Source organism: Panicum virgatum, chromosome 1N (assembly GCF_016808335.1).
Source record: "Panicum virgatum strain AP13 chromosome 1N, P.virgatum_v5, whole genome shotgun sequence".
NCBI lineage: Eukaryota > Viridiplantae > Streptophyta > Magnoliopsida > Poales > Poaceae > Panicum > Panicum virgatum.
Genome location: NC_053145.1, coordinates 15,617,648 through 15,630,060, shown reverse-complemented (window position 1 = coordinate 15,630,060; position 12,413 = coordinate 15,617,648). Strand labels below are relative to the sequence as shown.

The window sequence follows — 12,413 nt, the reverse complement described above, 5'->3', positions numbered from 1 at the left end:
CCAACTTTCGTGGTTATGATCTAATGGAAAGTGTGATCAAGATGACCGGGAACTTGGGGTGAGCCTTGGTGGCCTAGCCTTAGTGGCAAGTTAAGGGTTCTGAAAGAGACTTGGTGGCCGAAAAATGATACTCTTAGTGAGTGCTTCAACAACGTGGACTAAGAGTAGCTTAATGCCTACCAATACCACGGAATACATCCTTGTGTCAAGAGTTCACTTCCTCTCATCCCCTCCTTTACGTTTCCTCATTTCATATTTGCTACTTGTGCGCCTTTACTTTCTCATAGTAACATCAAGCTATGATTGGCTATAGATTACAAAACTTTTTTTAGGATGAGGGTTTCACACTAGTTGAACCATAGTTGCACATTTAGATGGTATGTTTTAGTTTATGTTTTGCGCAATTTAGTTGGAGCCATAGGTTAATGTTTTTAGTTGCCTAATTCACCCCCTTCCTCTATTAGGCTAAGAGCACTGATTCCTTTCAATTGGTATTAGAGACGGGGCTCACTTCTTTTGCAAAGAAATGTCAATTCCATTAGCAAATTGTGAAAACCGGCTCATAGGAACGGTTAGATTTCACCGCCTAGTGAGTTAACTCATCTGGGAAGGGATTGATACTTTAGGACCTCCTCTACGATTCGACGACACCGGCTTCCAACGATGGACGATTTTAATGCAATCTTAGCTCCAAGCTTTGGGTCTAAATATTTGGAGAGTAGTGAGTGAAGGCATGAAAAATAATTGTCAAAAAGAGAGGCAATATGATGTCATTGCTAAATGTATTCTGTTGTGCTCTCATGATGACAATATATTCAATCGTGTGTTTGCTTGTAAAAATATATTAGAGTGGAAAGATTGAGGCACATGTAGTTAATTTTTGCTTGTAAATCAAATCTAACTACTTTGTTAGGTAGGTAGCTGAGATTCAATTTATAGGATTGCATTTTTTATATGTTTCTTTTTAAACGCAGAATTGCACCTTTTACGAAATGGAGGGAGTACATGGTCAGCACCGATCTTGGGCGTAACAGGGGTGCTCTGTTTTACTTTACTTGGGCAATGTAGTTTTTGGCAGACGCTATTAAAAAAAGGCCCTCCTATACATCACCCAGACCGGCGTAGGCCATTGAAGGAATGAAACGTCGACACGTCAAACAGAAACAAAAGAGAATATATCTAGAATATTGTCGATTTCATTCATGAGGTATTAATTTTCCCTCTTTGGGTGTTTTGAAGGCTATATGAGTTTGCAGACATCTTGTCAGCATAAATGGCACCATTACTGGGTAAGCTTTATACGGAGATCCACGGACTACGGCTTATCGATCGACCTTATCCCCACATTTCAGGATCGCTAGCATCACTGTATGACAGCTTTCTAAGTTCAGTGTCTAGACTGAAAATGTAATTGAAGTATGTACAAGCCTAAGCTCATTTTTCTACCTGAGGCTTCAGTGGAACTAATCCTGTTTCCACTTGATGGCTTCATGCATGATCCTCTTCAACTTTACAGGCAACCTGTCAAGACTCCATACAGACGACTCTTCCTCAAAAGTTGGCAACACACAACGAAGATCTGGCTGGCCGAGCTGTGCGCATCAGAATCGCTAAGAGTTTGGACATCAGTAATTCTTAGACAACTTCAGACTGCTTAGAAGTCACCTCAGAGGTAAAGTAGCATTGTGAAGACAAATCTGTGACTGGTTCTGTGATCCATGCCATTCGTTAACGTTGCTGATTCTGTTGCACATGTCTTCGATTCATGCATATTGGTTCTGTTTCATGAGGAAGCTCATTTGCAAGCCAAGCTATGATAGTCATGCCAATTCTAGTCCGGTGTGGTTGGATGCAGTGCCCTCGGTCTCCATACTCCTGTAATCCACTATACGGATACATCACAAAAAAATGGTGGTCCAGGATATGTAAACTACACTGTTCATCTGTTGATATCTACAGCACACATTTTTCCTGTGAGTGAGAACCTTGCAGGTTTTATGAGAAGGTCAGGAAGCACACTGAGTGAAAGCATGTTGGTCTGTGTTTATTATTTATTACAATGAGGGGGCACGAACATGCTAGTAGGAATGGATGCAGGTATCGCCTATATCTTCAGATGAACTATGAATTGTTTACATCCCAGCGGTAATATTTATATGAATCTGTACAACATTAACCATTCTTTTGTCGAAATTCACATGTATTCATGTAATATAAATTGTTCATGTTCAGAAAGAAGCTAACTGATTCTGAAGAAAAGGAAATAAAATAAATGCTGCTAACATGGGTTGTTCCACATTTCACAATTCCATTGTTCCAATATCATATGAGTAAAACAAGCATTGACTACTGGAAAAAAAAAAGATTCCTCACATTTGCCAGATGCCCAGATGATTGCTGCAGTAGCATCCGCAATGACATCCAGAAAATGTCATTGCAGATTTGTCCGTTCATGTTTCTTTAGAAGCCTTCCTTCAACGCATAAACTCTGCTTCGGAATGACGGTGGCAATCTGTTTATTGCTGCATCAATTTCCTGCAAATAGAGGCAGTCACATCTCATGAGATTTAGTTTCAATGATTCAGTCAAAGAAAGTCTTCATAGAAGAGCCATAGAATCAAATGGTTTAGTCGCAAAGAATGCAAAACAAATAGGCCAAATTTCTAAGAGAATAAAATAACAACAAGAAAACTAACATATATTTTTTCATCAGACGTACAATTCTAAAGTAGAAAAGAGATGAGCATGTCGGTGCTGCTGATTAGAACAAAACCTTGAAGGTGAAGCCCATTAGAACTGAAACATGGATAGCCATGTGCACACAAAGCATCTTAAATATGAATGGGGCTAGGATATACCTAATAGGCAAATAGTAATCAAAATGGAGTTGAATAACAGAGAAAAAATGAAGCTGGCCATGGCATTTCAGAAGATAGAACTGAAACAACGGTTAGATGTCAGCCCACCTCTGTAGTATAACGAGCAGAAAAGTGAATGAGTAGAATAGCTTTGTTTCCAAGCTTGTCAGACTGGCTTGCTATCTGCTTTGCCAAAAATAAACTTGACCATAAACACTAGTATTTGACATTTTGGAAGTTGAAGCAAGTTTGGAATATCCCAAATAACAGCTTAACAAAATACCTCAAATAAGTGTGTGTGCCCATATTCTCTTGCATGCTCAACAGGAATGGAGTCATCTAGAAAAGTACTCTGAAATTCAGAGGACACATTTCACTATCAAAATCGTACAGACTACAGAAAATAAAACATTCAGCTTGGAAATGGAACGTGTTCCTAAAATCCTAAGTAAGGCTGCTAGTTGCTGCTAATGCCATAAAAAATTGGTCACATGTTTCAATCGGAGAGCTTAGCTGTAAAGAGAGAAGTAATGACGAGATACCTCCACAACAAGAATTTTTGCTGCCAGCACGTCTGCATTATCTGGATCAAGAATGAAATCTGATGTTGTATCTCCCGTGAAAGCAATTTCAGGGGTCGACACCGTATTCGTGATCTGCAAATTACAAGTAGGTGAATGGTAAGGGGGACGTATAAACACATACCACATCAACATGCTGCTAGACTGCGCATGAATTTGAACTCCAGAGCCACCAAGACAGACACACCTCCACACCTGATAACTTGAGCCGCTTGATCTCGTTCCCCGGGAGGCCAATGAACTCCTGCTTGAGCTTCTGCTTCACCGAGTATATCACATACCCCTGCACCCACACCCCGATTCAAGCATTGCAAGGTTATACATAACGGGTCAATGCCTCCAAGATTCAAGGAGTGACAGTAACCGAAGCAATTTGCCCACCTGGCTGGGTATGACGTGGTAGGTCCTGAAAGCCCTGACCTTGAGGTCCCTCCTGAACTCGTACTCCTCCCCGACCTCGAGGGGGACCAGGTTGTGCTTGAGCTCGGACTGGTCTATGGCGCGGTGCACCTCGAAGAGCCGCTCCACGAGGTCCCGGAGGCACGCCGGGACGAAGATGGTGGGCGGGCGCAGCCTGAAGAGCCCCCGCGTGGCCACGTACATGGGGAGGCCCCCGATGTGGTCGAGGTGCCCGTGGGAGACGAAGAGGAACTCCTGCGAGACGGCGCGCTGCGGGCACCGGCCGATGTCGAAGGCGAGGCTCAGCGTGGGGAAGATGACGCAGGTCTCCTGGCCGCCGATGGAGACGCCCTCCACGGGGTACCCCTCGACCTCCAGCCGGTGCTTCGCCTTCGGCCTCGAAGGCGGCGCGGAAGCGGGAGGGGGAGGAGGGGCCGCGGTGGACGCAGACTTCGCCGCGGACTCGCTGACCTTCGCCATTCCGCCGCCGCCGCCGCCGCCGAGATTGATGCTGGCCCTGGGCCGGTCTTCTGCTAAATGTCAGTGGCAAACTGGCAAGTCTGCTTGGATTGAACCATGTTTGCACGGCCAGCCCACAGCCCGACTTCTTTTGAGACTGGGCTGAACCAAGTCTCATATCGAGTTGCAATTCAAGTACCTGGGCCTGAATGGCTCGGCTGGAAAACTGGTACAAACTGATATCCCCTCTTCCCCTCAAAAAAAAAAAACTGATATCCCTCCGTTTGATATTTTATTGGACAAGAAACATCTATAATTACTCTTCATAATTTTGGTGATGCAAGTTTGATATTATTAAATTTTTATTAAAAATTTTTATGGTTATAGTCTTGCATCTAAACATATCAATACGTCTTATTAAGAAAAACGGAGGGAATACTGTTTGTGTTTCCACGGTGAAATACTCGTATTTTTTATTCAAACATCTTGAATTGCTAAGAAGGTTGCATAATGTATTTTCAAGAACTCTTTGATCTCTATAAATGAATAAAAGAATACCAACGTTGCCTTGAATTTTTTTTATTTTTAACCTATTTTTCAATTTTATTTTAAAAATAACCCACCTGCATATATATTTGCAGATCTAACCCTTTTGGTCGCGCCGGTCTACGTGGCGTGACAAAAACACGCTGTCGCGCCACATGCATTAGCGTGACAAGATGTGCCACGTTGGCACGCTTCGGAGCGCTCGGAAGGGGTCTGCCAGCTCATATTTTACATGTCAACCTTGTCACGCCACTCCCACTGGCGTGACAGTACAGCCTTGTCACGCCACCCCCGCTGGCGTGACAAGGTCTGACTTTAGAAAAATTATATCTTTTCCATACAAACTCGGATGGAGATTATTTTTATACGAAAATTGTAGCTCTCAATGAGATCTACAACTTTGTAGTTTTGAATTTTTTTCATTTGAAGTCATTAAGATGGTCAAATAATTGATTTAAACTTTTGACAACATATTAAGTACTTTACCTCAATCGGATCATGGTTCTACAAATTAAGTTCATATATGAAATAATATGGACTAAATAATAATAGTTCGATAAGAGATACAATGAGAAATCAAACTATACCATCCTTGTGTATGAAATATAATGCAACACCCTAGATATTAATTATAGCTATAAGCTAGATCAAGTATTTTTTTGAAAGATTAAGATTTTAAAATATGATAACAGTTTGAAAAAGATACAAATGTGTAAGTTTTATACTAGTAATTAAGTAGTTTAGATGAAATGAGTACTTTCTTGTTCTCCATCTTATGGCCTTCTTTTCACTGTATCTCTTTTGATCAGCGCAACGCTTATCGATTGCACTGCTTGGTTTGCCTAGCCAAGATCATCGCTCAAGGTGCATCCATGGTCCCACCACTCTAGATATATATTATATTAATAAGCAAGTGTTGTTATAGAAAAAAAAAGAGCCACCACGTTCGTCGAGAGGGTCTAGAAATTTATACATTAATCTAAAAAGGAGAAGGATTTACACAATTAGATTTTACGAAGAACTAATGATCTAAACTGGCTCAAGAGGCCATATCATATACAATTGAAAAATATCTAATTTCATAATTAAAAAATTAAAAAATTAGAATATAATTATAGAGTCCATGCCGAATACAAAAATTCGTCAAACTTTCCCACCCAATCAAGACTACGCCGTATGGCACGTCTAATGGGGATCAAAACAGGTTGATCCTGATAGATGGAAGTAAAATGATGGGGCATGATGATGGGTCAAAACAACATAATATATGGATGCAAAAAAATGACACAATTATTGATTGTTTATATGCTTATTTGTATATGGGATTCCAACAACGTCAGGTACCGTAAGAAATTCGGCACAACGGTAGTAGAGAAGTCTCCATACAGGTGGTGGTGGCAAAACGGTTGTACATATGCACATGTAACTTCGGAGTTGATTTGTACAAAATAGATATAATGTATATGCATGTAATTTGATAGGCAATGTGAAAATATGTATAATAAGACTTAGTGATGTATAGTGGTTGAAGAACAAACTCTAGAGGAATAAACAAAATAGCCTGCTACAACAAAGTATTTATAATAAAAAAACAAAACGTAGCAAAACTAGCCACGCTATTAGCATGGACCAACTCACAAGTTAAAGCAATAATTAATAATACCTAGAGTGTTGTATTATATTCCGTACTCAATGATGATATAGTTTGATTTCTCATTGTATCTCTTATCGAACTATTATTATTTAGTCCATATTATTTCATATATCAAACATTATATAGAACTTAATTTGTAGAACCATGATAAACATGTCAAGTTAGAGATGATCCGATAGAGGTAAAGTGCTTAATATGCTGTCAAAAGTTTAAATCAATTATTTAACCATCTTAATGACTTCAAATGAAAAAACTCAAAACTACAAAGTTGTAGATCTCGTTGAGAGCTAGAATTTTTGTATAAAAATCATCTCCATCTGAGTTCGTATGAAAAAGATATAATTTTTCTAAAGTCAGACCTTGTCACGCCAGCGGGGGTGGCGTGACAAGGCTGTACTGTCACGCCGGTGGGAGTGGCGTGACAAGGTTGACACGTGGAATATGAGCTGGCAGACCACTTCCGAGCGCTCCGAAGCGTGACAACGTGGCACATCTTGTCACGCCAATGCATGTGGCGCGACAGCGTGTTTTTGTCACGCCACGCAGACCGGCGCGACCAAAAAAGTTAGATCTGCAAATATATATCTGGGTGGGTTATTTTTAAAATAAAATTAAAAAATAGGTTAAAAATAAAAAAAATTATGTTGCCTTCGGGGAGAAGGCTTGTGGATAGGGGTGTAAATGGTACAGATAATATCCGCTCGTATTTGAGTTCGAATTCATTTAGAGGGATTAATACCTATCCATATCCCGAATCCGTATATTCAGTATTCAACATCATATCCAAATCCAAAGATGAAATTATTTTTTTATGATATCGATATCTATTTATATCTTATCCGACAAATTTGACACTATCCGTATCCAATCTGAACCTGAGTGAATAATAACTATATGTATTCATATCCTTACTTATCCGACCGTGTCCGATCCTACTCGTGGAGTTGTGGAGGAAAATGTTAGAATGTTACTCTTCTCCAACTTTCACCACCATCTATGCACGCGGTTAGTGGTCAGGGCCTAGGGGTAGGGAGTCAGGATTGCGGTAGAACTGCCGTCGGCCACAAGTTGTAGGCGATAGAGGTGGGTAGATATCATTTCTGATAGTATCACAGGAGTGTTAATTAGTGAACTTTAAGTGCATCTTCAACTCTTTTTAGTTTAAAATTTTGTACTATTTTTGTAAAATCAAATTTTATTTAAAAATTTTAAAATTTTGAACTAAATAAGGTTAGAGGTGCATCTAAGGGTCACCAATTTGCACCCCTAATTTGTTATCTATTTTAGTTTCAAATTCTAGGTAGAAAACTCAGTTTGCTCAAATTTCGGATCAGAATCGGCATACCGGTTACCGGCTTAAAAGAATGGAGAAGCGACTGTAAGCAGCAGCTGAGAAGAACACACACCCATCGTCCATTTTCATTCCTGCTATGTATGCACCACACAATCAAAAGAATCGGGAGCTGGGAGTGTAATATACAGTTACAAACTCGGTTTCTTTAGCTCTTACTAAATGCTTCAGGCCATCCAAATATGTATTCAGGACCAATCAAGTTGGGAGCAAACCAATCTTGTCGGCGAAACATGCGGATAATTTACGGCGTCTGCAGCTTCGGCGCCTTTGGTAGCTGCTTGATGCCTCGATGTGGTCTCTAAGCAGGTAATAGCAGCCCTGATGCCCCGGATGCGCCTTCAGTTCAAGCTAAACCTGAAACAATTTCGCCACGAAAACGTCAGACGCTTTGGGCTCCTGAATAAAAAGTTCAGAATGTTTTGAAGCTGTTCAGATATAGCTGTGGATCAGACTGTTCCAGCAAATGCCAAGCTGGCACCAGATTGTTAGCAATACGTAGTTGATGGTCATGATCAGTGGGTATCCACAGTCATGAAATGCTGGCTGAGACTGCAATCAGCCACGACTCCGGACAAAACCTTGCCTTATTTTTAAAAAAAAACAACCAGGTAAAGAACACTGCAATCAATATCCAGGATCATCGCGTTCAGAAAACAGTTTTGACCGAGAATTACTATCCCATACTTTGTCTCCGATCATCCAACCTGTAAGGCAGTTTGGTTATCTCGTATTCATGGTACGTACTACAAGCCAAGGCAAAGACACTGGTCCTCACTTGCGACCAATAATGCTCCACTCATCTAGGATCCAATGTCCCGATGAAGTCCCCCCATTCGTACCCCTGGCCTTGTCATTTGCCAGAATTTCGACATCTTTCTGCATACGCCACACGGGAGGTACAGCCTACACTACACCCCCTGCCTGCTGATGATGGTCCAACGAACGCCAACTTGCAAAAAACTTGGCGCAACAAAAGTAGGGCCGGGGCAGGTTGGATCGTGAATCTGGGCACGCTAACGTGTGTACTGCTCCAACATCTATGCAGCCCTGTACCTATAACATTTGCCTATCTGAGCATTCAATTTTCGTTTGGAGAATTTCGTCATATCATAGAGTAAAAACTATGTATTTAAATTTGCCAAAACAACCTACAATTTTGAATGGATGGTGTACCGAACTAGGAGGCTATCCACCAATTGTCAACCGTCCGAGACAACCTTGCAATGCAAGCTGATCCCTTCTCAAGATCTCTCATGGACTTCGTGGTCATGGTGGCATTTGAACTTTGAAGAGCTCGAAATCGAACTCAACTGTACAAGAGGGACTCAACCTGCAAACGGAGCGGTTCGGAGCGCCCCTGCATGCGCCCCGCTGCGCCATTTGAACAAAAGCAGGATGAAGGATTGATCCGCCCCTTGTTTTTTGTCTGCCCAAATGGTCCACGGGGCTCCCCGGACCAAACCTACCCAGCACACGATGTGGAGGTCGCATACTCAGCATGTTGGCAAGCGAGAGCACTTCCGCCGTCGCAAATGCGGGAGTCGTGGCCGGGACGGAACCCCGGAGGCAGCTCCTGATGACAATGAGCCCGATCTAGTTAGTATGGAGGGGATGGGCTGCAAAATTAGCAACACCGTGAGTCTTTAACCTACAGCCTGTTCGGATGCTTGGGGCTAGGCTGGTCTAGCTGGGCTGATCAGCCCAGCCGTTCGGCAGCCCAGCTCCAGCCGAACGGCCGGCTGATAAGGCCATCAACGCCTCCCCGACGGTTGAATCGGCTTCCTGACGTTTGGCGTGTTTTTTTGTTTCAATTTGAGCCAGCTGATCTGACGGGGCTGGCTCTAGGCTGGGGTGGCTACTGGACCAGCCAGCCAACCAGCTCCAGCCAGTTCAGGGCAGCCGAACAGGGGACCTGCTCCTCTCTGTTTTGGGGTCGGCCCGCTCCAATCCACATACGTATTCAAGGAGCGGAGCGATTTCGTAAGAGGATCGACCCAGAGCCCTTGCAGGCTGAAGAGGGACAATAGGTAAGTTCAAGATTTTGTTTTTTTTTCCTTCAAATTTTTCGCTTTGCCGCTGGGAGAGCTCACCCATCTCATCAGCATCAGTCCTCTCGTCTCCCGACATCCCACAGTGCAGGGCCCCCTGGATCGGCGCGATCTACTGTAGCCGGCGGCATCTCGTGTGGTGGCACGAATTGTCTGTCTCAGCTAGGGATCGCGCAGAGCCAGGCGCGGAGGGACCCACGGGACAGCGACACCTCATGGCCGTACCACACTTGCCTTGTCAGCATATGACTCGATACCCGCCTTGGCTAGGGCTCGAATCCCTCACCGACCCAAATGAAATACAGCTAGTTTGGGATTTTGTGTGGATTTTGCAGGTGCCTTCCCTTGACGCAAGATCCGCAAAAAGTTTTGTTTGGTTATACTAAAGATTTGGATTTCGGTATCATCTTTTTTTGTCACAACATCACAAGCGGGTTTTTGAATTATGTTTTTTTGCGAAATGGTTTTTTGAATTATGTTGATCAGCGTAAGGTTGGTTTTGGATCCCATTTGCAGCTTTTCGAATTTGTACACGCGCGCATTGGCATGCAAGAATGTTGCTAGGAAAATGGTAAAAGCGCCACCGACAGAAGCATGCAGAGCAGAGTGAATGAACTCACCATCTTACTCTGAACAGATACACCTGGCATCTGCTCAGGGGCCCCGCCGCGGTCCCGGCGCCGCGCGGCGCCATCACGCCGCCGCCGCAGACCAGCCTGACCGGCACCATGCCGGTGCGGAGCGCCCCGACGCGGACGCCGACGTGGGTGTCCACCTCCACCCTGAACGCCTGCTGCCGCCTCCGGTACCGGTCGCGCACGCGCGCCGCGACGGCCTCGTCGACGACCACGCCCCTGGCGGCCGCCACGAATGCCACGGCGGCGACGCTCCGCGGCGCGTGCTCGAACCCGGCGACGGGCGCCCACCCGAGCGCGACGTCCCCGTCGGCGTCGGCCAGCGCGACGCGGCCCTCGCCGGCGCCGTACCGGAAGGCCACGCGCTCGTTGGGGTTCCACGACACGGCGCGGGCGCCCACGGTGGCTTCCAGCGCGGGCGCCGCCGAGGCGTTGCCGCCGAGGCGGAGCCGCACGGGGGCCAGCGGCTGCAGGTGGAACGACGGCGGCCGCGGGCGGTAGTAGAGGTACGCGAGGCACGCCGCGGCGAGGGCCAGGCAGAGCGCGAGCAGGGCGAACCCCGCGGCGAGGCAGCACGCGCGGCGGCACGAGCACCCGCCGCCGCCGCCGCGGCGCCGCTGCTGCTGGCGGTACCGCGCCGGCGCCTTCCGCGCGCCGCCGGGGGGCGGCGGGTGCTGGTGGTGGAGGTACTGGCGCGCCGGCGGGGGCTTGAGCGGGGGCACCTGCGTCGGCAGCGGCGGGGCGAGAGCTGGCTTCTTGAAAGGCGGCGCGGGTCTGGCGGCGCCATTGGCGGGGGCCGGCGCGGGCCGCGCTGCCGTGGCTGGCGCCTTCGGCGGCGGCCTCGGCCTGGGCGGCAGGGGCGGCTTGGGCTTGGGCGGCAGAGGCGGCTTCTCGGCCATGGCCGGAGACAACGCGCGCGGGCGGTAGCTAGGTGTGGTGGTGGTACGTGGTGGACGGGGAGGAGGATCGAGAGGCGTGGGGGGAGGGTGGGAGTGAAGTGATGGTTTGGTGCCTAGTTGTTGACTGATTAGCTGCAGCTGCTACTTATAGCGGCCTATGGAATGGAGCTGATAGGAAGGAAGGAACGAAGGAGATCTTGGCCTGGGGGGTTGGTCAGCCATGTACCCCTCCTACTCAAGTGGCAAGGGGAGGAGGAGCACTGTAGCTGTCTGCCGGCCTGTATGCAGTAGCGGAGGGAGAGCGGCGGGTATGGCGATTGTCGAGCTGGGCAGTGATGGGAGCGCCGTCCGTGGTGCCTACGCGTCGGTGTACCCGTGTAGGAACCTAGGAGCTGACCTGCGCTGGGGCCCCAGTGGCAGTGACACAACTTTTAAGGGGATTCTGAATTTCTGATGGATGGTGAGGTGGCAGTGGGTTTTAAAGTTGCATGCAATACCAAAGGCACTAAAGTTTTTTTTTTGAGAGGTTATTGGAGAATGGAGACTATCTTTTCTTTTGTGAGATATATACTTTGGTTTTGAAGAGGTAGCAGGTGATTAATTAATGTGAGAAGTCTGATTTACACCCTCGAACTATCGCAAAAGTCTGATTTTCAACATTCAACTATAAAACCGGATAACATAGGTCATCCAACTGTCCAAACCGGTAAAGGCTCTTGAGGTGGTTTTGAAGGTGGTTTGTATTTTTCTAAAGAAAATAAAAAATATCTAATTAGATCTAAAAAAATCAAAACTAATTCATTTTAAATTAAAAAAATATGAAATTAGTACCAAAATTTTGCTAAAAATGTAATCTATCTATTATTGCTCCATTTGAATCTTAGTTATTCAAAAATCATAGTTATAAATACAAGAAAACAAATATTATGAAATATAAAAAAATTAGATTTGAATAATTGATAAGTATTGTGTCAATAGAT

General features: G+C 45.3%; 2 protein-coding genes across 9 annotated transcripts; both read right to left on the bottom strand.

Moving 5' to 3' along the window:
- Window positions 1-1,180: 1,180 nt before the first annotated feature.
- On the bottom strand, window positions 1,181-4,857 carry LOC120655314 (nuclear ribonuclease Z-like). Of its 8 annotated transcripts, none has more exons than XR_005667418.1 (8): window positions 3,821-4,852; window positions 3,627-3,722; window positions 3,401-3,514; window positions 3,142-3,210; window positions 2,967-3,041; window positions 2,374-2,535; window positions 1,447-1,885; window positions 1,181-1,366 (listed from the first exon to the last, which is right to left on the bottom strand). XR_005667418.1 is itself a non-coding variant. In XM_039933074.1 (6 exons), exons 1-6 carry the CDS (start codon window positions 4,316-4,318, stop codon window positions 2,461-2,463), a joined length of 927 nt encoding a protein of 308 aa, XP_039789008.1. In that variant the 5' UTR covers window positions 4,319-4,851; the 3' UTR covers window positions 2,183-2,460. The 8 variants fall into 8 exon arrangements, 1 of the variants encoding a protein (XP_039789008.1); XR_005667419.1 differs by lacking the exon at window positions 1,181-1,366 and having other exon boundaries at window positions 1,374-1,592; window positions 1,666-1,885; XR_005667421.1 differs by having other exon boundaries at window positions 1,181-1,875; window positions 2,967-3,060; window positions 3,821-4,856.
- A 3,030-nt stretch (window positions 4,858-7,887) lies between these two features.
- On the bottom strand, window positions 7,888-11,764 carry LOC120655313. Its single transcript, XM_039933073.1, has 2 exons — window positions 10,520-11,764; window positions 7,888-8,205 (listed from the first exon to the last, which is right to left on the bottom strand). Exons 1-2 carry the CDS (start codon window positions 11,431-11,433, stop codon window positions 8,190-8,192), a joined length of 930 nt encoding a protein of 309 aa, XP_039789007.1. The 5' UTR covers window positions 11,434-11,764; the 3' UTR covers window positions 7,888-8,189.
- Window positions 11,765-12,413: the final 649 nt, after the last annotated feature.